The sequence below is a fragment of the Watersipora subatra genome, chromosome 10, assembly GCF_963576615.1.
Source record: "Watersipora subatra chromosome 10, tzWatSuba1.1, whole genome shotgun sequence".
NCBI lineage: Eukaryota > Metazoa > Bryozoa > Gymnolaemata > Cheilostomatida > Watersiporidae > Watersipora > Watersipora subatra.
Genome location: NC_088717.1, coordinates 1731590 through 1758791, shown reverse-complemented (window position 1 = coordinate 1758791; position 27202 = coordinate 1731590). Strand labels below are relative to the sequence as shown.

The window sequence follows — 27202 nt, the reverse complement described above, 5'->3', positions numbered from 1 at the left end:
CAAGTCCTTAAAATGTGAGAACCTTCAGCTCAAAGCTTGGCTGAGCACTTTTCAGTGAAGCGGAAAACATTTTTGTTCCTAAGCAACCTTAGTCCTGCATCTGGGTGACTGTGACGGTCAATGTGCATCGCTGATTTGGCAGAGAAAAAGGAGCAATGTAAGGTCGACTGCCCTTCCCTCCCTCCCTTCTCTCGCTTGCCAACACAGATCAGGAGCTCTAGGCTACAGCTGCTCTGAAGCAGTAAATTGTTACAGACTGCCTTTTTACTAAGCACCAGTTTTAATACAGGTCAACTTATATCTCATCAACTAGCAGAATAAACAGACTATCCTTAAGCGTGTTAACATCTTGGCAGTCTATGGTGGAGAAATGTCAAAAGACCACAGCTAAACGTAAGGTCAAGAATCTTTTACAAAACTAGTACATTCCTTAACTAAAAAAACCCTCGTCATTAAATTCAAAGACACTACATATTTGATACTTTACAAAAATAAAACTAGAAAAATTAACATTGGTGTTTCATTTTTTTAAAATAACTAGTTTAGGGCATGGAAAAATTTATTTAAAGGTTGACTTGCAACAAAATTCACATTACAGTTATTTGATATCAAAAGATTCACCATGTCTTACTCTGCTGTGTTGTAGGTGCAAAATATGTGGAAATGTGATTACAAGCTCTCAAAAGCTCAAAAACGAACAGTTAATCGCAACCATCACAAAACCGCCGTAGATTAGAATCTCTTTCCAAAACGGCTTAAATGGGACGTACAAGAGGGCTTCTGTTTACACTTTCACGCAACCTTACTTGTCAAAATATTTTCACAAATATACTTCACGCATTCGATGAAACCGTGTCTATATTGTTCTTACACGTCTATTTTATCGTCATTGTAATGCTGTCACATTCAGCACTGATATCTTACAACCTACCGTAAAAATTCGTTTAATGTTTTAACCTTAGCTCGAAGGAGTATATATCATTGTCTGATAAACATGACGAGCCTGTTGGTCACCTGTGATAATTGAAAAATGCTGCAAAAATTGTTCGTGAAATATGGGTCACCTGATCAGATTACGACTAGATGATTAGACCAAGCCGAAACAAAACTGTCAAGTAGCGAGCATCTATATTTGACTAGCTGCATTACCCGTGTTCGGGAACAGATTTACGAAAAGCAAGTTTTATTGAGAGTTGTCTTTCATACTGTAAAACAACTCCAAATATGCAATCTACTGAAATTTTTGTGCTGATTTGACTGCATACATATATGCAGTTGTACATGTCAGTAATGTTGGAGAGACCAATGGAAATATGCAATGTGTTTTACAGCTAGTCTACAATGCATCAGTGTCAGAACCACTCAAATCGGAATTGTCCTAATTTTGTACACAGAACTGATAATGAAATTGACACTGCTAGTCAAACTGACGTTCTTCAAACTGCCAGTATTGAAAATTTTTACATATTTTAAGAAATTCTAGAAAATATTTTGCTATTGCACCGCTTAGCTATCGCCAGCATTTATTGAATTGAGACTTCTGCATGCTTGAAACACTAATCATGACTCACCAGTTCTTCGTCTATAGCCTGTGTTTTGACATGGCATATACAAACTGCGCAACAGTAATGCGGTTGTTGATAAATTTATTATCAATAAAATCTACTATATAAACTACATATATGGCCTCTCGCCTTTTCAACATAAGGCATTACATCTGGAGCATTTTTGGACATTCGTCCCATAAAAAAATTTGGCCCTTATACTGTGTTGCAGGACTGTAGTCAAGTGCGAAGTTTTCTGTTCATACACGGCGCCTGGTAGCAGCTGCTGTAGTTAGTGCATCTCGCTGTTGTCGCTGTTTCATCTGCTGTGAAAATTCAGCTCGCCGAGCAGCTGTTGTAGCTTGTGCATCATGTTCTTGTCGCCGCTGCATCTGCTCGGAGGTTTCTGCACGTCTGGCCGATGTAGCGGCTGCTCAGAACCGTTTGTGTTGCTGCTGGGGTCGGTTGCACTTCTAGCGGCTGCAGCATCTATTCTGGCCTGCTCTCGATGTACCTGTGTTTGTTCGGCGGTTTCTGCTCTTCTAGCAGCTGCTATTCTGTTTCGTTGTAGGCGTAGCTGTGTTTGCTCTGCAGTTTCTGCACATCTAGCAGATACAGTAGCTATTCTGTTTCGTTGTAGGCGTAGCTGTGTTTGCTCTGCAGTTTTTGCACTTCTAGCAGCTGCAGTAGCAGTTCCGTTGTGGACGTAGCTGTGTTTGCTCTGCAGTTTCTGCTCGTCTAGCTGCTGCTTCTATTCTTGCGTTTGGGCAGTAGGCTTTTTGGAAGGCATTGTACTGCTTCAAGCATTTCTAAAATTGAATGAGATGGTGTGCTTTTTTGTAATATACGCTGCTCGCTCTCTTCTCACCGTCGCCTATCGCCAGGCTCGGAGTGCCCGTGCATGTTCTGTAGTAGCTGTAGTTCTGTAGTACTCGTAGCTGGAAAAAAGTAAAAGTAACTCCGATGCGGAAGGAAATGAACATGTTTATTATCACAAACAGTGGCAAATCCAACGTTTTCAACCCTTTCACTGAAGTAGACTCACTCATGCATTTTCTATGGTCGACCGCCATAGACACATTTTTGCGACTTTCCCAGCAATTGCTAGTAACTGAATTTTATTATTCGTTGATAACATAACCAACGATCTTTAAGTTTTGTATGGAGTGCCAGTGTTTTCCAAAGATTTCTCTATAAAATTAGACTAAAATTTAATTTTAAATCGTTGTTTGAGAATTTCCAACTTAACCCCTTTGGGTGCATGCGCCGCTATAGCGGCTTGAGTATATTCTTCTCAAGTTCATCAGCCAGTTTTTAGGCTTTGCGTAGTTGCATTACTCATCCATCTATATTTAGAGCCTGCTTACAGTTACACTATATCTACAAAGCTAAGCATGACCTTCAGACATGACCATAGCTGTTTGACCAGTCCAATGTCTGCAAACATGTCTGGTCAAACAGCTATGGTCAAATGACAGAATTTCGAGTAATTTGCGTTCAAAGTTCAACATCGCGATCAGTTAGTAACAATGCGTAGTAGCTAGTAGTTGATGCGTATAGGCTTCAATTCGGCGATAAAAATGGCAGACTTCCAGTAGAGTGGTGACGAAGATAAGTTAACAGCTATGGAAGAGACTGTAGATTGCATTGTATACACAGTATAATGTTTTAATTGTTTGTTATTATATATACTTTTATACATTTTTATGCTACCCTCATTAGTCAAATATGTTCGTAGAACACGAATTTTAATAAAACCGCTATTTCATGCTACTTTCAATATTTATTATTTTTAATTTTTGAAATAAAGATAATACGATCAGATACAGAATTTTCTCTGCTTTCCAAAAAGTATAGGTGTTCTATGTAAAAATGTGAGTGCTGCTACGGTTAAAATGACATTTTGTTGACCCATGTCATAATCTGTAGAGCATCATGATTTAATTGTACCTGAACGCAAAATTGGATTATGCAATTGTACCCGAAGTGGTTAAAAACAACCATTTTTGTGTAAGTTTTGAAAATGCCACCGAGTTAGAAAACAATTACTTATGTTGATGACATTATAGCGGATTCATATTTGTGTGATTACACATATAATTAAAATAGCAATAGCAGTAATGGCAATAACATAGTAAATAGCAATAACATACAATACTAACCTTTTCGATGTAGAAATTTAGTAGGTAAAACGCAGTAGCAGTACCCGTGCAAGTTCTGTAGTAGCTGTAGTACTCGTAGCTGGAAAAAATAAAAGTAACTCAGAAGGAAGTGAACATGTTTACTATCACAAACAGTGGCAAATCTAACGTCTTCAATCCTTTCACTGAAGTAGATTCATTCATGCGTTTTCTATAGTCGACCGCCGTAGACACATTTTTGCGACTTTCCCAGCAATTGCTAGTAACTGAATTTTATTATTCGTTGATAGCATAACCAACGATCTTTAAGACTTTTATGGTAGTAAGTGTTGTCCAAAGATTTCTCTATAAAATTAGCCTAAAATTTAATTTTAAATCTTTGTTTGAGAATATCCAACATAACCACTTCGGGTGCATGCGCCGCTTTTGCGGCTTCGAGTATATTCCTTTCAAGTTCATCAGCCGGTTTTTAGGCTTTGCGTAGTCGCGTTACTCATCCATCTACATTTAGAGTCTGCTTACAGTTACACTCTATCTACAAAGCTAAGCATGACCTTCAGACATGTTTGCAGACATTGGACTGGTCAAACAGCTATGGTCAAATGACAGAATTTCGAGTAATTTGCGTTCAAAGTTCAACATCGTGATCAGTTAGTAACAATGCGTAGTAGCTAGTAGTGGATGCGTATTATAGGCTTAAATTCAGCGATAGAAATGGCAGACTTCCAGTGGAGTGGTGACGAAGATAAGTTAACAGCTATGGAAGAGACTGTAGATGTTTTAACTGCTGGTTATCATATATACATTTATACATTTTTATGCTACCCTTACCAGTCAAATATGTTCGTAGAACACGAATTTTAATAAAACTGCTATTTCATGCTACTTTCAATATTTTTAATTTGTGCAATAAAGATAATATGATCAGATACAGAATTTTCTCTGCTTTCCAAAAAGTATAGGTATTCTATGTGAAAATATGAGTGCTTCTATGGTTAAAACGACATTTTGTTGACCCATGTCATAATCTGTAGACTGTAGAGCATCATGATTCAATTGAACCTGAACGCGAAATTGGATTATGCAATTGTACCCGAAGTGGTTAAATAGCAGCACTGACTCTGATGGCGATGAAAGTAATGGTTTTGTAAGAAAAAGGAACATTGCAGAGGATCGTTTTGCTTTGTAGCTTCACATCGCTCTATCGATGCACAAAGTATAGACACAATTAATTTTTTGAATAGCAGTGCTTGTTAACGTGTTGGCAAAATGAAATATATAACCAAAACAAATGTTCTAGATGGAGTTTGAAATTGAAAAAATATCACGAAGCAATATCGGCAAAATGGCTGGCAGTAGGCCGATAACTAAAGTTGTACATGGACGCAAGTGAAAGGGTTATGTATTGAAAGTGTGGCAATTCATAGACAATACAACATTGAATAAAATGCACTAACCTTTTCAATATGAAAATTTAGTAGGTGATAATTGCGTTTTTCCAGTGGCCGCAAGAAACAAACATTTACGCGAGCTTCTCGGTACACGTTGGTAGTAAATATTAATTGCGTGTAAAGTACTACGCGCTAACCAGATATGACGTTTTGTGTAGAAACGATGATGATTAGGTTATGTATAATAGAGGCATGTAGTAACCGGAGATTCCCGTAAACGCGCCCAAGATACTTAGTAGCGGGTAATAGTCGGAAAAGTACGGTACTCTATAAGGCGGACACTCAATCAAACAGACAGACAACGATTGCCGTTTATATAGTAGATATGGGGTCTTCGGTAAAACCCGAAGCGTTGGTCATAAACTAGTGCTACGAGAAGTTTTATATTGAGCCTTTTATTGGCCTTTCAATTCATGTGAGAACATCACGTGACAAAACAATAACCAAATGTAATGACTGCGTCAAAGAAACAAACTGATTCCGATCTACGGCGGTTTCGTAATGGCTGCGATCAACTGTTCGTTTGTGAGCTTTTAAGAGCTTGTTATCACATTTCCACATATTTTGCACCTACAACACAGCAGAGTAAGACATGGTGAATCTTTTGATACCAAATAACTGTAATGTGAATCTTGTTGCATGTCAACCTTTAAGCGTAATCTAGCCTAAATAGAAATTCTCTTTTGGTAAAACAGAATACCTACAAGAGAAATGCTGGAATTTAATACTGAAATGCATATAACCATAACCCCAACTCGTTTATTGCGAATCGAAACTTTGAAATTCTAAATAAGACTTGTCTGCTCACGAGAGTACATAACTCCTCATACTTCATTAAAGAGCTTTTAGATGATAGCTGACTGGGAGATTTAAGCACTAGTTACAAATTCGATGGAGACTGCTGCCTACCTGTTCTTATTGTATAGTAGAAAGTTGAGAGGAGTGATTATAAACTGGTCTAAAAGGTTGTAGTCGACGGAGAAACGCTTGGAGCGATAATAAGAAGTGTCAAAAAGGATGAATATAAGGGCTGTGTTGATGACATATGGCAGGTTGAGGAGACCTCTCACACCAGCCAATAGTATGTCCTTCAGAGAGCTAGGCCTCTTTCCCTGCAATGCACGAACAGAAAGCAAGAATAACAATGCACAACAATGCACAACAAAGTGACATGTCATCTCCATCATGAGCTTTAGATATGCTTTAAAGATAAATAATTTTAGATATTGTCCCTACGAAACGCACGAATCGCTTGACGATTATGTCATCAAATGTAAAACGAATGAGTCGGCTTGCCAGCACAAGTAGCATCATAGCTCTCCAATCATTTATTGACATCATAGTTTTATGATTAAACAAATGATTGGGCACGCGAGCTACAATCGCTCAGGAATAAATACAAATAATAAATATTAATAATATAATAAATATGTATGCACATTACTTGAACAATTATCTTTTGAAATAATACCTACTGTCAAGGCAGGTGATGTTCGGGTTACAACAGTAACAGGTGGAAGAGATGATGTAATTTGGTGGAACTCCATTAATCAAACATAGATACTCATTCATCTCATGACAATGTATGACAGGATGTTGTATTTATTTCCCAGAATACTCTTCATAGATACTGACAAGTTGGTCAATTAACTTTTGGATATAATAACTCATGAACAGGTTTGTATAACCACTTGGCATAACTTCAGCTAGACATACTTGGAATAGCCAGTAAAGCCCTGGAACCAACGCGTATCCAATGAATGTAGGGCGGTTCCAAACACCAGCCACGATAATAACAGTAATTATGATGCTAGCCTTATTTCTTCGAATTCGCCGGAGCTCTTCCGAGTCCCTGAAACAAAATATTAAACTTTTCATTAGCTTTTGCAATGCTGTGTCGCCATGGTATTTCTAAAACAATCTCCTTCATGCAAATAAAGGTCTGCTCATTCAAAACTAGACATGAAAAATTGTTAGAAAAGTCTAATAATTAAAAAGATACAGACACTCCCCTACTTACAAACATTCGAGTTACGAAGAACGGTACATACGAACATGTCTGCGCGTATGTCCGGCGCTATTAGTGACGGTATTACCGATGTATTAGCGGCGGAAAGGGGCACTACTCAGAAACACCACCCAGCATCCACCTTCCTCTGCCCAGTTTGTTGCAGTGCATAAGTGCGTGAACGTATCTCCAGTCTGCAAAGAACTTTTTTATTTTTACTGTACGTATTGTAAAGGAATTTGCCGGCCTTTACTTGGCACGATCTAGACTAATAAAAAGAGAGAAAAGAGTTTCATTCAGCTTTTTATTAGCGAAGGAAATTTCACTAGCCGAGGAGCGTACGGCTATCTGCTCTGCTCAACTAAATGAGCGCACTCAGTTATATACAATAATATCAACCATTCCGGCTAACGGCAAGAACACCGGCTAACACGGTGAATAAATAGGACCGCTAGCGCGTTGGTATGACAACAACATAAATGACGATAAGTGATAGCGTTATGACGGGATATCAGATATAACAATTGCATAACGAGTGAAACAACGATATAATAAAAGGACAAAACATACGAAAAAATAAAACAACGATAAGTGATAGCATAACGATTAAAACAACGATATAATAAAAAGGACAACACATACAATAAATAAGAAATGCAGTGTCATGGCCCGGCGTACACCACAGCATTCTCTCCATTTTTTTTCAGTACAAGCCAATACAGATTACTTATACAAGCCTTAAACATACTTATATAAACCTTCAGTATACTTATATAGGCCTTAAATATTTTAGGGGGATTTTGACGCCAAATGAACACAAAGACTGGCGTGTTGAAACTAACAAATATGTCAGGTGTTTACACGAAATTAAAACAGCTTCGTTTCTTGCACTAAAAGGCAGGATATGATATAATTTTAAAATCTTCAAATATTTTTTGTCGTCAACACATCGTAAGATTAGTCATTAGAAATCAGAGGGTGCATTTGCCAGTATTTGGTAATAAATCAAAACAGCTTTTGATAATCGTTGTCGTTAGTTTTAAATGATCGACCTCATGAATAACAGATATTTGTAGTTAGAGTTGGTGGGTCCATTTAAAGAACTGATGACGCTAATCTCCTGCCACCGTCTTAATAACAAGTTGGAAGGCAAACGATAGAGGCCAAATTAACCAGCTGACTCTCATAAGCTGACCGAAATCTTATGAAGCAGGAGGTGAAATGTTTAACAAGAAAACGAGACCAAAAGGTCATATGGAAAGTGGTTTGAATAGCTCTGTACAAGGCTAAGAGAATACAAAGCTGAACCCCAAAATCATATGTACACCCACTAACTTGTTGGAGGGCTTCTCCAGTCCATCATCCGTGATCTGTCTGTGCTTCTCCATTAGCTGACCCATTTTTGACAAAACGACAGCTCCGGGAATACAATCGTCTGAACTAGAATTGGCAGCGTCGAAATGGTCACCTGTATAATAAAAAGATCAGCCAACTCCATCATAGCACTAGCAAGAGAGAATAAGAAATGATGTTAATATGGCCTCTATGTCTTACACTGATGTCCTCTTGCTTTAGAGATGGCCCCAAATCACTCGCCCGATATGCATAAACCACTTAAAGGTTGACTTGCAACAAAATTCACATTACAGTTATTTGATATGAAAAGATTCACCATGTCTTACTCTGTTGTGTTGTAGGTGCAAAATATGTGGAAAGGTGATTACAAGATCTTAAAAGCTAAAAAACAAACAGAAAATCGCAGCCACATGAGACCGCTGTAGTTTGGATTCTCTTTCCAAAACGGCTCCAATGTGATGTAGCTGTGAGAGATGGTTTCTGTTTACACTTTCATGCAACCTTATTCGTCGAAATATTTTCACAAATATACTTCACGCATTCAATAAAACTATGTCTATTGTTCTTACGCATCTATTTTATCGTCATCGTAATGCTGTCACTTTTAACACTGATATCTTATAACTTACCGTAAAAATTCGTTTAATTTTTAGCCTTAGCTCGAAGGAGGACATATCATTGTCTGATAATCATGACGAGCCTGTTGGTCACTTGTGATAATCGAAAAGTGCTGCAAAAATTATTTGCGAAGTATTGGGTCACATGATTAGATTACGACTTGCTGATTAGACCAAACCGAAACAAAACTGTAAAGTAGCGAGCATCTATATTTGATACGGGGTCTTCAGTAAAACCCGAAGTGTTTGTCATAAACTAGTGCTACGATAAGTTTTATATTGAGCTTTTTATTGGCCTTTCAATTCCCGTGAGAACATCACGTGACAAGACAATAAACAAATTTCATGACGTCAGAGAAATAAAGAGATTCCAATCTACGGCGGCTTTTCGTTTTTGAGCTTTTAAGAGCTTGTAATCACATTTCCACATATTTGGCACCTCCAACGCAACAGAGTAAGACATGGTGAATCTTTTGATACCAAATAACTGTAATGAGAATTTTATTGCAAGTCAACCTTTAAGCAACGTATATTGATGTGAATCTTAAAACATGACTAACTTATCGTTATCGTTGCGTGAAGTAATGAAAAATCGGGTTTCGACAAGGAAAGCGATTGCTCAGAACTGTAGATCCCATAAATATTCATGTACACTACAGCAAATCGTAGCGATTTTGCCAAGTCAAAGACAACTGGGTAAAACGCTACAAAGATGGTCTATTATAAATGATCAAACACTAGGAAGCTTATAGCAATGCTAAAAATGACAAAAAAATTAATTCCAGTAGTTTAGAGTGACAAAATCAGGTGCAGCACATAAGTAATTGTTTCATTTACTAAATTGGCGTAAAGTGTTCTTTATTTATATAACATACATAGTGTGTTTGTCAAAAAACACATACACATTCCCTAGCCGGGAGTCATATTCGATAAACTGGCAGGGAACAATTCAAGGAATTTGCAATATGCTTAGTCCAGTGTCCGCAGTAAAACCTGAGAGCCAAATGTCATATGACATTTTAGAATCATGGAAAGTTATATTACATAGAACATGTGAGGAAGCGGGTTAGTAATGAATAACTTTTCTCACCATTTGGTGCATCAGGTCGACTAGGATCAGTGGTGCCTTTTGACTCGGGTTGACTAGAATCAGTGGTGCTGTTTGACACAGGTCGAACAGGTTCAGTGCTGCTGTCTGACACAGATTGGACAGGGTCAGTGGCGGTATGAGGCTTGGCAGGAATACCCTTAAAGCCATTCTCTTTAGAAGCACTAGGTGATTCCCGAGATTTATCCGGTGGTGCACGGGGTATGTTCGAACTGGAGCCGGCTGATACGCATAGATGCAGGTACTGACAGACAAAAAGCAGCAGCAGAGAAAAAAAGAAAGACTCGATGCTGTTGGAGAAAGTTCGGGTATAGAATACGACTGTGACATAGGAGGTGGCGGAGAGAGAGCCAGCCAGATAAGGAGAAGATCCGAGTATGGCTGCTATCTGCATTACTGAAAACACAAAGAGGTTGAAAACTGTTAGGAAAACTAAGCATAAAGCTGACTGTAAGCTTGCTATGATCAGAGAAATGGAAAAGGTTGCATACTCATTACGTCCTCAGCAAATGCTACTAGTAATTGTTATATATTATGGATTAATCTAGTTTAGGTGTTGTATAAGTTTTTTCTTGAGTAGTCCATCCCTTGCGCATGAAATTTATAGTATATGGCAAACACATTTTTTGCTCACTTTAACTGATTGTGATCCCTGCATGAACGGTCTAGGACTTACTGGCGCAGACTTTCTGGTACAGGAATTTTTGGTGCCAGACTTTTATAGCGCTGCTATTTTATACAAAATAAATTATTTCAGCTTATATACAGTGAGTAAATAACCCAATGATAATAACGAAAAAATGCAAATAACATCATTTTATTTATGAAATTTCCCACGTAATACATTTTTCTTTAAAATACATATAAAGTAAACTAAAATTATATTTCAGTTCGGCGTGTTTCACTCACTCAGTTCAGTAGTTAATCCGGTGTTTTATTGCACATTTAACGTGAGCAGTCTCAATCGATGCAGCTGGTGATCCGTGGCCATGTTGGTTTGCTTCGTTGATCACTCCACCATCTTTAGTGTCGATTCTTCCTTTACATCAACTTTTACATTCAAATTTGATTCAAGAGTCTCGTGACTGGCATCTGTCAAATATGTAAATTTAGCCGTTATGGACAAATTTTTCTCTTCCACTTTTAATATGTTGTTGAGGCATAAATAGCGGCGATAGATGGATAAATTCTGAATTTGTAACCTGCGCCAGAATGGTCACGCCAAAAATCCTGCAGCAACAATCGTCACATCAAAAAGTACTGCACCACAAATCGTCTCGCCAAAAAGTCCTGCACCAAAAATCGTCACGCCAAAAAGTCCTGCACCAAAAATCAACATGCCAAAAAGTCCTGCACCACAATCGTCACGCCAAACAGTCTTGCAGCAGAACGTCTGCGCCACAAACTCCAATTTCCCTTCATGAAACAAGACATATTGCTATACGCAACCTCAGCACATACCACTTGTAAATAATCAAAGTCAACACTCACTACCGTAGTCAGTATTTCTCCACATTTATTTTAAATTTGAAGTAGTTGGTTACTTTCCTAGTTGCATGTGAATTAATCCATCTCTATTAATCTATCTCTAGTAATACTGTTTTAGTGATAAATTGAATTTTAGAGACTTAATGCTGTTCATAGCTAGCCAAGCCAAAGTAGAGTCCAGTATCCTTAGCAGAGCTTTAACCTATTACGCGATGTATTTCATTATAAGTGAAATATGGACAGACTCCTGGTGACTAAATGCCTGAGGTGAGAACAGCAGCTACAAACCCTACACAACCCTTTATGATGGTTACAAATTGTTAGGACATGTAGTAGAGAAACTACCACCTTTGGTAACAATGTAACCCCCATGAGATTCACCTACATATAATACAAATTAAAAATATCATATTGGATTGACACCAGTACAAATGTAATAGTGATTATATAACAACTTAGCACTGTCCATTCGATTAGTTTGGTCTTTATTGTTACATGGATCTACATGTAAGTCAAGGACATATAATAACTTGCTGCTGGAGAAGATATCAAAAGAAAACTCTTCAACCGATCACACTCAGTCTATTTATACAGCGCGCCCTCGGGTTATAATGTCCCTGTTACACAATTTTTTGTCTCATGAAGTGGACCACGATGGTTTTTCTTCCTCGCCATATGAATCTTGATTCACCATGCGAATTCAACAAAAGTTTGCTCAAAATTCAAACTTGGCAGTTGGTGTGCTTATTACGTTATTACTGAGAACCTTGTCACAACACCTGAAAGGGATACGCTGACCAATATCTCTCAGTTCAGCATTCCTCATGTGAAAAGTGGTAATATTTTCCCTTTGAAACCAGTAGCAAAAGTTGGAGTTGCGATCCATTCAAACAGAGGGCCAGGGATCAGACAACTTCTCTTAGCCAGGTTAGCCTGCTAACAAAAATCCACTGCATGATGTATTAAATTTATTTTTAGGTGTACAGTAACATAATAAGCATTTATGCAGTTTCTGCCTTCTCTCTGCTCTACCCTCTACATGTACCAGCTGTCTACCCTCTACATGTACCAGCTGTCTACCCTCTACATGTAACAGCTGTCTACCCTCTACATGTACCAGCTGTCTACCCTCTACATGTAACAGCTGTCTACCCTCTACATGTAACAGCTGTCTACCCTCTACATGTACCAGCTGTCTACCCTCTACATGTAACAGCTGTCTACCTTCTACAAGTACCAGCTGTCTACCCTCTACATGTACCAGCTGTCTACCCTCTACATGTACCAGCTGTCTACTCTCTACATGTAACAGCTCAAGTCATGTCACTCCAAAGGTATAGTAGTGAAATTTTATTTCTCCCTTTGATGACCATTTTCACTTTGCTCAAGTACGTGAGAGACCGCTTTCTAGAACAGTATTGCCTGGGCTTTCTTGTTGAATTAAGTTTAAAAAGGTTTTGATGAGGTCAGCTGAAAGTTATAGTGAAAAGCCGAAACCGATAGACATTAAATTTTAGCGACGAAAAAGTTGAAGTTTAATAAAATAGTTAAAAATACATACTAAAACTTATCTTTAAGTGTATTTAGTAAGCTGAATTTATTTAAGTTAAACTCAAGGTTTATGTCATACGACTGTCTTGAAGGTACGAACTCCCTACGATACGTACTGCTGCTACTGCACATTTTACTGCAGATCATAACCAGTAAATACAATAAAGTTACTGTAGGTAACTATAGTTACTAAGATTAATAGGTTAGGTAAAAAGGTTAATAGTAACATACACTTTGTTACTAATTATTAACATGTACAGCACTTATATATAAAATTTTGATGATTTTACTAGAGCATGTTTGCATTATATAATTACTATGGGTTTCTATTATACACCTCTATACAACATTTTCGTTACATGATGCCAACCCTGAAACAGAGTAACATCGTAGGGCAAAGGCACCATGTATATATATACTGAACAATGTTCATACAATGTTAAGAACAACATGTTAAGAACAATGTTCATACTGCATCTACTGTATATACTGTATATATATATATAAGTTTAAAAAGGTTATATATATATATATATGTATATATAAATCTCAGTGTATGTTTTATGTATATATACTGTATATACATATATATACACACACACACAAGTATATATATATATATATACACTAGGTGAGCGCCAAGCATTGCCTTGGTAATAGAAAAGTTTTTGTACAAACAATTTATTCTTTTTTAAAGGTTTACTTGCAATAAAATTCATATTACAGTTATTTGGTATCAAAATGTTCACCATGTCTTACTCGGCTGTTTTGTAGGTTCAAAATATGTGGAAATGTGATTACAAGCTCTTATAAGCTCAAAAATGAACAGTTAATCGCAGCCATCACGAAAACGCTGTAGTTTGGAATCTCTTTATTTCGACAACGTACTCAAACATTGTGTTTATTGTTTTGACACGTGATGTTTCTGCAACACTTTTTGACTATCACAGGTGACCAACAGGCTCATGATGTTTATCAGAGGATGACATGCACTCCTTCGAGCTAAGGCTAAAAAATTAAACGAATTTTTTGCGGTAGGTTTTGAGATATCAGTGCTCAAAGTGACAGCATTACAATGATGATGAAATAGATGCGTAAGGACAATAGACATGGTTTTATTGAATGCATGAAGTACATTTGTGAAAATATTTCGACGAATGAGGTTGCATGAAAGTGTAAACAGAAGCCATCGTGTTCAACCACATCCCATTTGAGCCGTTTTGGAAAGGGATTCCAATCTGCGACGTTTTCATGATGACTGCGATTAACTATTCGTTTTTGAACTTTTCAGAGCTTGTAATCACATTTCCACATATTTTGAACCTATAAAACAACAGAGTAAGACATGGTGAATCTGTTGATATCAAATAACTGTAATGTGAATTTTGTTGCGAGTAAACTTTTAACGTATACAACATTTACCATCATAACTTTTAAACTTCATGTCGCGAGTAAAGTGTTTCATGCGCAGTTCAAATTATGAGAAAAAGTAAAACAACTCTAAAGATGTTTAGATGTGAAATAATTAGCAAGTAATGGCTAGATCAAGTATGATTTGTTACAATGGTTACAATGAAGAGTGAATTGATACTGATAAATAAAAACGATCTGAAAAAAATAAATAAAAACCAGTAAAATGTTGAATTAATAACTACAAAGAGTACATAGAAGTGTCCGTAAGAAAGGTTACTGTTGCTGCAGAAACTATCCACTATCCGTCAGAGTTTTGAACATGACTATTATACTGGTACCTTTCGATAGTCGACACTGGTACTAATGTAAAAATGAAATATCAAAATTAAATACTTCAGTGTAGCGCATGAGGAAACTTTGTCTGACCGAACAGAGAGAGAGAGAGAGAGAATGTAAAGGCAATTCCTACTCAAGAATGTCCATGTGAAGATTTTTTTAGGTTTACAATTTCTATCGATCGCCCTTTGCAATAACTGGATAACTGGAAGTTGAAGCTTCAATTTGCGCCATTACAGTTGTCTGTAACGGAACACTTGAAATTGGAATGGCACAATTGAAAATTACAAATAAAGAAAAATTACTAATGGATTTTGTAAAGACTTTACAAAAAATTCAAAATGAGAACAAGCGTAAAAGGTAGTATTAATATAATATTAATAAATATAATAAAATAATACATATAATAAAACATACATGTTTAGCTTTCATCACGATAAGGATATCATAGATGAGCTAAATCGGATAGCCTAAGGATGGCTAGCCTTGTAGTTAGGTGTGTGTGTTTGCAATTACAGCGAGTTTGATTCTAGTACGATGTGAAATTATATTAATACAAAAAACCAATTACGAGATTTATATAAATAACATTATTATATATATATTACTATATTTAGCATCTTACTTTGTGTTGAGCACACCTCATTAGTTAAGTAAGAATTATTCTTCAGACAATTATCTACTACAACAGATAATGTCAGATATACATACAATGTACACAGGTGTATATATACCATATATAATATGTATAAATACTTTTCAATGAGAAAAAATGAGACAACTCACTAGATTTATCTGTTATGATACTCAGAATAGCCATCATAAGTCTTGGGATCACCAACAACCAATAAGAATCCAAATGTCGTATCACGCCAGTTGATCGTAGAATACGCACGATCCAGAAAGGATATCCACAGAGGAGGTACCAGAGAGATGGGCTCCGTATGGGAAAGGATTCATCAAACTCCCAGGCCGAATACACATCATAGTTGAATAAGTCGCCTAGAAAAATAGAGGCGATGAAATCAGGTTATTGAATAGTTACTATTTGCAAAGCATATTAACATATCGATGACAAAGCTGTTATTGATATACAGTGCACCCTCGAGATACGATGTTAATCCGTTCCAAGGCTGGCATCGTATGGTGAAAAAATCGTATGTCCGGGTATAGAAACCATTGTAATTATACAATGAAAAAAAAAGATAAAAATCGTCCAAAATTTTATAAAAATGCTGTACATATTGAAAGTTAGTAACAAAATATTATGTTAATTTGAGTAACTATAGTTACATACAGTAGCTGCATTGTATTAAGTGCACCTAGTGATTATAATCTGCAATACTGTAAAATGCAAAATTATGATCTGTTTACCAAAGGCAGATCGTACGGTAAGAAGTTCTTACCTTCAAAATGTACGCATAACATAAACATTGAATTCACTTCGAATAAGTTTGGCTTGCCAAACTTACACTTTAAACTGAGTTTTAGTATGTATTTTAAACTATTTAACTAAATTTCAACTTTTTATCACAAAGTTTTATCCTTCATAAGTTTCTGTCTTCACTTTCATTATAAAATTTAGGGTGTCTGGTTGAAACTTTTTTTTAACCAGAATTAATAAGCAAGGCCGAGCGATGCAGTCATCGAAAGCGGCCTCTCACACGCCTGACCATTTAATGGCTACCAAAAAGAAAAATGAAATTTTATTTACAGGACGTACATACCTTTGGAGTACTTGACTTTAGCTGGTACGTATAGCAAATAAAGCAGAGAGGAGGCAAAAACGTATCAATGCTAATTATGTTGCTGTACACTTGAAGATTAATTTAATACGTAATGAAATGGAATTTTTAGCAGGCTAAAAGAAGTTGTCTAGTCCTGTCCAATTTTTCTTCTAGTTTAAAAGAAAAAAACTGCTAGCTAGCTAATTCTTGTAGAAGGATCTAGAGAAGGTGCTACAGTATTTCTTTTTGTATGAAATGTGCACAAGAATCAATGTAACCGTACGTACAAAGTTTGTACGTATTTATACCATAGAGGACAGGGCTTTAACAAGTTTCAGAAAGTAATGTGGATGCGTCAACTATCTTGAGTAGTTAGTTATACGAGTTACATACATACGATGAATTGTATTCACGTAGGAGATAACAAGCCCACCTGCAAAGGCATGGTTAAACAAGGAAATAAAACATAAAATCAGAAGGAAACAAATAAAATGAATAAAATATGAAAAACATGTCACACAAGAGATAAAATATTATACAAGCATTGTTTTAATATACCAGTCCACATCAGTAAATTAATCACTTGAAATATTTCTGCCGATGTGGGGTTTGCTGTATCTTTTACTGCTTCGCCCTTGCTAAATGTTTGCTCATTTTGAATGCTGGTCGCATGCATGGCCTTCTAACTCCTTCGAATCTTCAGTCGTAAGCTCCTTCCTGTGCTTGCTTTAATGGAGTTCTTGTTTTGATAATAATTGCAAATGCTGATTGGTTACGATCATATTCCTTGACAATGTTAAGAATCCGTGTGCCTGCTTCTTATTTACGAAGTCCAACTTTGTTGATATATAAATCATTTTTCCTTCGTTTTGTAACGTTTGTATTGGTCTCAGATTCCATAGCTAACGAATGAAATATAAATACTTGTAGTTGTATACGTATGCTGACTAAAAGTTTATAGTAAAATATATTATAACGCTACAAATGAATATTTGCTCTCGCTTGTGAATTTCACACGAAATTTTCCACGCGGAATGCTGCCAAGAGAGAAGTCGATCATCGTGTCTCTTCTAAAGGTTCTGAAAATGTTTTCGGCAAACTATATTTCGGTGTCTTTTTTATTTCGACGTGCGTTATGAGCACACCGACCGCCAAATTTTAACACGGGCGAAACTTTTTTCAAAATCGTATGGTGAAATAAAAGTCGTATAGCGAGGTGGAGATCTCACAATGTTCGACTTTGTAAGGTGAAAAAATCGTATATCAGGGTAATCGTATCTCGAGGGTACACTGTATTAAAAAAAAGACCAAAATGTACTTCACTTTTGCTGCCATAGTATTAATTTATGCCTCTGAACAGACCTGCCAACCCAAGAGTGGGGCAATGCGTGAGATTTGGTTTTGGGGCAATTGATATATCAATGATAGTATATATAAAATTGTGGAAATTGGGGCAAAAATCTCACGCATTTTCATTGTTTCTTTGGGGTGATTGCGTAGAGACTGTCCAATGTTGGAGCTAATACTTTCATAGGCATACATTATATTTTGTTTAGTTTATTTCGAATCTGGAAATCACAAAAACGCTCAAGCAATTACATACTGCATAACACCACGGCATACTACAAAGCTACACAAACCTGATGTTAAATTAATGTTGAGGTTGAGAAAAATGAGGTTTTAATTGTTATTTTGCCTTGAAGACATTATTCGGGTTCCTGTAAGAATTGCTAACTGCATGACGGGCTTGACTACAAGAGCGAAAAAATGGTAGGCCTACTTCTGCTAGTGACTGACTTCGGGCGATAAAAGCACGAGGTGTGACTTACACAACAGATAATTTTAACTAATTCCGTTAATATGCTTTTTATTATTCTTCAGTTACATTTTAATTCCTACTAGGTTTATTGACCATAAATAGCCTACTTTATTAGCTGAGAATTTGTCTGTTTTGAGACGTAGCATGTCAGCGATGCTTTATCGCCGTGAGAATTTATTACAGTAGCACAAGCTAATATTTAGTCAATTAATGAGAAACCATGCCAACCATAAGATAATGTAGAGGCTAGTGAATGCGAAAATCTAGCCAGAAATAGCCGAATAAAAGCCGAATAGCTACGCTATTACTAGCAGTTAGTCTTCGCGATCAACAATACTTTTAGTATAACAAATGCAAAAACCATAGCAAAAAAATTCAAGCAGACCAGTCTTTATCAATTAAAATTGCTTTTGTGAAAATTGTTCGCAACAATATTGCCAAGAATACTACGAGACTTGCTGAGAGATTCCGAGCGCTCAGAAATTTGGGCAGGTTACGCAAACTGAAGGTAAGCAAGTACACAAAAAAACAGAATGAGCGCATCTTATAATACAACGAATGAATAAAACATGAACACTACTGATGTAAGTAGAATGCCCTGTTGTGAAAATAAATGGAACAATCATTTTGCACTTTTAGTGAATGGCAATAGCACGTCTTACACATCCAATACCTGTAATTTTTTCAGGGCCCTGGAAAAACTCATCAGGATGAATGTAGCCCATAAAAGGCAGAAAAACCCAATAAAATCTAAATAAAAGTGCGGCAAAATATATTTTCTTCCACATGACCTTTTATTGTTCTTGACATATAAATTTTGTGCAAAGTTTACCCAACATTAGTTTGAAAAATGTCAAACACATTTTACTTGTTAGGCAGCTTAGTTGTAAATTTAACTTTGTCATAATTTGTACTTTATATTTAATTATTTTAGTATTTAAAAAAATTTTCTATATATTTATAAGCATTCCGAACTTTGCTGCGGTCGTTGAGAAGTTAGCTTTGCGCATCGAAATTCTGAATGGACGGGCACTGGCAACCGAGTTGCGACACCCCAATAAGTTTTTAAAGATTATCAACTAGTAGTTGTAACGGCCGAAGTTGTATTTCCGTGCGAACATCGTTTGGCTTTACATACTTTATTAAAACTGTGGATATACGCTTTTATACGGAGATCTACTGATTATAACTGTCCATAACTACCAGTTTTAGTTACATGGTTTCAACTGATTACCATCACTTCATAAGGTAACCTTTTTCCATCGATTAATAACTCGAATAAAATGCTTATATGATAAAACCTAATTTTGCTGGTCTTCGCATTTCTCAAAGAATAACTATTGGGCATATTTTACTTGGCTAGCGAATTCTGTTGTTTCATGTTATACTTGCTATTTAAAATCGTGACAGATTATTGTTATATTCTTTACCGGTTATACACTCTGTCAGTATATTGTTTGAATGAAACTTCCGATGTCATCTACTCTCAAATACAACAGTGATCTAAAGGCTAGCTCTACAGAAAATTATTTGGGGCACATCTCACATCAAATTCCTAATCTGGTCTTACGTTGTTAGCGCTACACTATTTGCAGCAGTTTTCAGCTGGGATTTTTGAGGACATCGATATGATGATTTATAATAAAAAAACCACCTAATCCATATACTAACATTTCTAAGACACCACCACTCGCCCTAGTTGTAATCTCTAGCACAGCATGACCACTAAATGCTGGCCAAAAACTCAAATTCAAGAAGCACACTTCTGCATTTGCTCTAGTGTGTTGATAAGAAGATGTCAAAAGTATAATAGGTGCTAATAATAAGTATCATGGATGCGTTCACCATAAAATCTTTTGAAATACTAATCATGTTCACATACTTGCCATAAAAACTCATTTTCACACTAAGGTGTGGCATGCAATAACCACATTTGAATATTGTAATAATATGGAATCATGTTTGAAAAGAGAACCTCAGCAAATTGAAGCAGTCAATCAAAACCCTTTGCTATATATTTAAATTTTTCATTAATGAAGATAAAGGCCAATAACTGGCCTACAATTTTGGTTATAAAGGTTGCAAATGTTTTAGCAGCAGATTAGTTGAAAGCATAGCTATTTTTGTTGTAAAATGTTATAAAACTAACCTGTTTAGTATTCACTGTAAATAGCCAAAGAAGCTCCATTAGCTTGCCGCATTTATGCACATACTGCAAACTAATTTTTATAACATTCTGTAATTGTCATAGTTTTCCACAACTACTGGTGCATCAAGCATCAATGTAGTTTCGGCTATGAGAGCCCTGATAATGCAACATATTTTTAATTCTTTGTGTTGTACGTCACCAGATCTTTCAAGGAGCTCAGCTTACTCCCTGTGAGTACTTCACAAGACATCTCTTCTCATGCATTTTCTTCATCTGGATTACTTGTTTGTTTTGTCGACTATCAGTAGTTTGATTGGTTGTCGTCGGCAGTGCTTTCAATTTGTCATCAGATCTACTGCAAGTATTCAAGTCTAGATTAGGCTGCAAATCACTGACCAGTGCAGTCTTATCCTTACTGCCGTGACCATTATCACTGACACTACAATTTCTATCACCATGGACGCTGAATGAATACCATTCCACCACCACTCCTTTATGGCACAGAGTCTGAAGTTAGAGTTAGTAATGATTGTTAACTGTGAGTGCTGAGTCTTTCACCTTTATCTTGCCGACTCGCCTAGGTATAAAAATATATTTTTATTCAATAACAACAACATTTATTCTGATATAGTCAAGGTTGACTAAAATGAAGCGCAACAAATGTGAGCGATTCTGACGATTCACCACAGTTTTTTGGTTGCTCAGAAGGAGGAGCTGCTAATTTGGTAGCCACCTTTATCTCGCTGACCAATCCTAGATGACCTGAACACATTGTTTAGGTTATCACAAACTGTACCAGCACCGCATTATCTTAGCCTGTGGGCCGGATTGTGGCCCGCGGGCCGCCTGTTGCACACCCCTGGTTTAGGTTATCACAAACTGCTTAACGAGTTCAAGCTTCAGGGCCTTCAACTCAGTTCATCTAACAAGTTCAACCCAACAAGTTCATTTTGAATTTTAGAATATTCAGAGGTTTTACAAACCTGTCTTTACTGTTCAGTCGAACTACCGCCTTGCTAACCATTTTTCACTCCATACCATCGGCGCCTGCTTGCTACAAGTCTGCAGCTAACTGCGTCCAACTACAAGTCTCAGTAACTTCATAACATAAATTCAATATCCCTTTCATTAATTTTCAAATACCGCTCTTATTATTTCTCTTCACAGTATTTATTTGTAGATTTGAAAACTGCCTATGCTACTTTATGCATTATCGTTACAGTTTCAGTGTCTAGTAACTACATTGTTTCCATCTCCATAGTCACTGTAAAACTCTTCCGAACTCGAAATATCTCACTTCCCATAGTAACCCTTACTTTTATCACTGTAACTTTCTCCACTCCCATGTTGCGGCGTCATCACCTATTAACCCTTTTGCATACCTCTCATAACTGCTGTTGCAGCTTCTGTTTACTTTTACCGCTTTTATGACGCCTGTGTTTGTTATAACTATCATCAGCCCACCTATTGTAACTTACATATCTATAATTTTGCAATCTTATTATACATGACCTCACTTCCCCAAAACGAACATTTAATACAATTCCTCACATGGCTACCTCAGTTGTAGCAGGCTCTTTCCCATTTAGCAACCTTTTTCTCATTCCCAACATTAGCATATCTATTTAAATGTTCAATTTTCCATGAAAAACTTCCACTTTCATTAACTGCTGGTCTAGCAGTAAAAAGTTTATCCTCTTTTGCAAACATGTTTTTTTCCATCATAATAGGTGTTTGAAACATCTACAGCTGTTTCATAGGTAAAAATTAGCTCTCTGTATGATTAACCTGTACATTTTTTAACCCTTTTCTATGTGTCCGATAGTGATCAACCAGGGCACTGACTTAGCTTTTTATGTATAAATAGGCCATTGCATTCTCCATACACGAAGTTCATCTCAACAAATCTTTCCCACAAACAGTCATATGCTCACCACACACAAACTTTGAATAACCAGTCTCTCTTGCTTTTTTGCACCTCACTCGCACTTCTACACCTACACTCCCATGAAAGGGTTCCAAAAATCGTTTTTTTTCTAGTCCACTAGTGCTTACACATGCTACTTCACAAACAAATAAAATTAGTTTTGTGCACTGTGCCATGTTGTAAAATGCTATGGCTAACCTGTTTTGTATTGAAGTGGAAACAGCTGATGAAGAAAGCTCTGTTGGTTTTTTATGGCGGTCTATCCATCATGCACTAATCTCTTTCGGCAACTGCTGTGGCTTTAGACATCAATGTAGCCTGAGCTTACGTATCCGTTATCTTATAACAATACTTTTGGAGTCACCGATTTCCCACTATTCTTTATTGTACAATACTCGCCACAAAGGAACTGTTAGTCCTTCGAATATGAATATCAAATGTAATCTTATTTTTACTAAATCTATTGCTGTATATGTAAGGCATAATTTGCAAAGTACTGTAGTTGATATATGATTTGTTTCCTAATACGAGCCCTGTCCTTAAGTTTTGTACCTATTTGAGCGATTAGCACCATAGACTATTTACAACTGATTACAGTCGGTTTTAGTCACTTTATTATATGCCAAGACACTGCAACTTTAAACTAATGATTTCAACTTTTGAAAAATTTTCAGTGCTAAAATATAATTTTATCCCACTTTCATGTGTTTTTTCATTATCAGGTATTGCCATAATGCACTCTTGAAATCATATAAGATATATAGCCATAAAAACAACATCGCAAAAAGGTATGCTAAACAAAGAGTAGTGTGAAACTAGAAATAGATAGATCATCTTTGAATGTTAGTCTATGAATGGCCCTCTGCTACTGGTCGTTTGCTAAAGACACTTGTCACCGCTAGTCAATCTTTCTACAAGGAAATGTTCAGTCAGTGGATGGAGCTATCTGAATATTTATTCAATTTTTGGCATGATAAAGTTATTACACATGATCAGCTTTTATCATTGTTAGTTTGTTTGACCTTTTACGAGAGGGCTCAGTCTATTTTTGGTTCTGATGATCCGTACACAGCAGACAAATTTTTAGCGTAAAACTGCAAAATTCTTTGTCCAAAACGAGTTCCGACTTCTGATGGACTTCTCATAAGCAAGTAGATGTTGGAATCATTAAATACTAGAGATTTTAGTCAAGGAAGTCAACAAGTTGTAACTTTTGATAATCTTACTCAATAAAACATTAAATCAGTAAGCGGTAAAGCATGCACGGCCTATTCACGTGTATGCGATTAGCGCCCACTCTTGCTTTTAGTTGTGAATGTAATTTTCTGTTTTGATTTTGTGAATTCTTTGATGAGATTTTTCGCATTTTCAACAAATTATTAAGATTCACTCTGTATCACATGTTTGTTGAACAAATTTAATTCTGCATTGAAATATTCTGTGTAAGTTGTATGTACATCCTGTCGCAGCTTGTCATAAGACCATCTAATATGTTATGAATATCTTGATTGGTACTAATGTAATGTTGACGTTTTACTGATGTAGTGTCATAAGCAAGACCCCAAAAGTATATTATTATATTTATAATATACATTTTATAAATATAAAGTGTATATTATAAACAAATTGACCATAATCGAAATCTTGTTAGATAATGTAGTTGAAGATGTTGCCCAATAAAAAATTTGGAATAAAAACCAGCTAATTATAATATTAATATAATTGGTTTCATTATACTTCTGACATTGGGAGGAATTAGAGAATATATAGTTTTAGTCATCTAGCTGCTCGAACAGCTAGGTTATTTCAATATGAACATGAATTTCTAGTGTAATTTCATTAGGCATCCCAACTATTTTGGCCATCACTGTAACTATATTTACCTTTTCAAGAATGTGAGAAGCAATGGAGACACCTGCACATCCCCGCTGTCTGTCATTATTAGTACAGGAAGCTCTGTCAATGCTAATAAACGCCTCTCATCATTGATTCATATCATCACACTAATAAATCTTATATTTGAGCTGGTGTATTATTACAGAATCTGGAATATTCTATCTCGAGAGGATGTAGCATCCAGCAGGTCATGGATCAAATCGCTGACAAAAGGGAGTGAAGGCCAGAGATCTCCTATGATAACCCAAAACCATCAATGGTAATCTTACATTCTTATATATGGCGCGTGAATTAGTAGCATGTGATTGGATGATGCGTAGGACTCCATTTTCTTAGGTTGCGTCTGGTCAGTTGTTATTGGTTTATCTTCTATTTTCTTTGGAGGAAATCAGAATCGCTTCAAATATGGACTAGTTGGATTAGTGCCAACACTTTGACAATTCTTCTTTAAAGAAGAGCTGAGTGGAGTTCCTAGTTATTTGTTCCATTACGTGCGTCTTTCTCCGACCTAATTCTTGAAATGTTATTAGACTTATCTTCTATTGTCGCAGCGCTTGTCTTATCTCTATAAAGCACCCTTACCACTGCTTCCTTATCTTGCCTGTGTATCAGGCAGGCTGTTACCCTTTCCACTATTCACCCATTCCTTCAATCTTATTTGGCTAGTAAGGGCAGCTTACATCATATGGGGAAATGGGAAACTTCAACCACATCATTTAATGCGTTGGTATCTAGCTTGAAATACTGTCATTACTAAGGGAGTAAACTTGCCAAGTGTTTGTGTCAGGGATATCATGTAGTTTTAGGGATTGTACCCAAGTTCTATTTCCTAGAGTTGTTGGTATGTGAATGGTGTTGAAGCCATAATTATCATATCAGTTTACACCCAATTCTGCATTTTTATCTAACTGACACTCATAGTGAGTGTCCTCTTCACCCCTCGCATGGCGAGTAAACATTCAAAATGACACTTATATCCAATGCCAATTACTGTTAGACATGAGTCAACAGGGGGCACTGCTTTTTATTGAGCAAATGTGTCTTGCGCAGAATTGGCTTGTTCGAGTGAGCTTTCCGAGCTTTCGTTTTTTTATCCTTCTAGTGATATTCAGTAAAAGATTCAGGTTTTTATGTTCTGTTTAAAATCATGTTTGAAAACTGCTAGTAATGAATGACATGCCTAGCCTTTGTTCTGCTAATTGATTTATAATAGACGCCCGTTCCACATGGCCTCTAATATATATAATTGTACCTACTCCGCTAAGAGCTAAGACTCGTCAAGTTTTGCTCATAGAGCTTATAGTAGATGTTATATTATGCCTTATATCGATACAACTACTTGTTGTCATTCTATACCCCTTTCTATTTCTTGTTTGTAGTATGCAACCAGCTTGTCTATTATTAAAGCTTTGATTGTTTGCTTAGAATTATTTTCTTTGTGTTTGTGATTTTCCTGTAATGCATTTGGTTACGTAGGCGGAGCAACTCTTTAAAATGTCCGGCCATTGAACTGCTAATTTTCAATATACACCCGACTCTCCATTATGTATGGCCATTGTAAATTGCTGCCGTTTGTAACTTTTACCCGCTTTGGTTGCGCCGCATTTCCTCTCAACAGAGCTTAGCTCTTCCCCTCCTTCCTCAAGACAAACATTTCGATAGCATGGTCCATCCTTCACTACGTTTGATGTGCATATATCGCGTGTTGCTGTCTGTTTGCCAGTTTTAAGCATGGATAACAGCAGGAGAGAAAGTAAGCTCACTGGGTTTCCCAGTCTAGCTGCAAACGTTAAACGTAATCATTCATTTGTAAGTATGACTCCCACCGCCTTGTCTCTTTTTCTGTCTTTCCTTTCAGCCATCATTCATGTACATGTACTCACGTAACTTATATACACACATTCTCGGCACTAGAAACATTAAACCTTTCCAAATGATTGCTTGGCGAATGCTGTGATTTGCTTGGCGAATGCTGTGATTTGCTTGCTTTTGAACTATATCAAGTTAGAGTAATAGCGCTGTATTACCTCGCTTGACCTCTACAACGCGGATTTCTTGTGCCCCACCAGAGGGTCTCGAATATCGCTGATTGCTTGTGTGGCGCTGTCATGGCATTCATGCCCACTACTTCTGTTTTTGCCTTTCCTTTCCATAGTCACAGTATTGAATAAGACAATCAGTTTAACCCTCTTCCAACTCTAGCTTGCATGACCCTGACCTATTAACAAGCATTGCTGCCTAGAATATCAGTTCTCAAATGTCATATCTACTACTTTGTGTAGTAGATAGGCAGTAGTTAGGCAGTCCTTAGGCAGTAGTTTGGACTTTCTGCAGCACCAGATGTTAAGTTTCGCTTTCCAGATATATTTCTTTAAAAGGGGTTAATTTGGTGTTTTATTTATGGTGACATTCCATATATTTTCCACTATAATATTTGTCTCTTCACGCGATTCCTGGTTTCCTTTACGTTTTAGCCTGCAAACCATTCGTATCCTTGAGCCTTGGTTGATTTCTATTAGCTCCTGATTAGTGTCCACCAGCTTTTCCTTCTGTTCACCTTAATCAAACTTGTTCTTCTGGCAACACATGCTAAGAAAAACATTCTTCAAAGTTAAAAGCATTTTTCGAAATAATTGCTGTTGTCTTATATTTTGGAGCATAAGGTGACATT

General features: G+C 36.6%; 2 protein-coding genes across 5 annotated transcripts in view; one reads left to right on the top strand and one right to left on the bottom strand.

Moving 5' to 3' along the window:
• LOC137406617 (GPI mannosyltransferase 4-like) overlaps positions 1–19362 on the bottom strand; it is a 46293-nt gene extending 26931 nt beyond the window's left edge. The window contains exons 1-6 of one of the 2 annotated variants that reach the window (XM_068093221.1): positions 19233–19362; positions 15800–16015; positions 10208–10621; positions 8480–8612; positions 6853–6988; positions 6046–6248 (exon numbers count right to left, since the gene is read on the bottom strand). In XM_068093221.1, coding sequence (XP_067949322.1) covers positions 6046–6248; positions 6853–6988; positions 8480–8612; positions 10208–10621; positions 15800–16015; positions 19233–19347 — 1217 coding nt within the window. In that variant the 5' untranslated portion in view covers positions 19348–19362. Of the gene's footprint in view, positions 1–6045; positions 6249–6852; positions 6989–8479; positions 8613–10207; positions 10622–11134; positions 11247–15799; positions 16016–19232 lie in introns of those variants that run through there. The other variant, XM_068093222.1, reaches the window with a different exon arrangement.
• Positions 19363–19671: 309 nt separating this feature from the next.
• LOC137406616 (protein diaphanous homolog 1-like) overlaps positions 19672–27202 on the top strand; it is a 31037-nt gene continuing 23506 nt past the window's right edge. For 2 of the 3 annotated variants that reach the window (XM_068093218.1, XM_068093217.1), the window contains exons 1-3: positions 19672–19807; positions 24677–24790; positions 26255–26340. In XM_068093218.1, coding sequence (XP_067949319.1) covers positions 26263–26340 — 78 coding nt within the window. In that variant the 5' untranslated portion in view covers positions 19672–19807; positions 24677–24790; positions 26255–26262. The remainder of the gene's footprint in view (positions 19808–24676; positions 24791–26254; positions 26341–27202) is intronic. The other variant, XM_068093219.1, reaches the window with a different exon arrangement.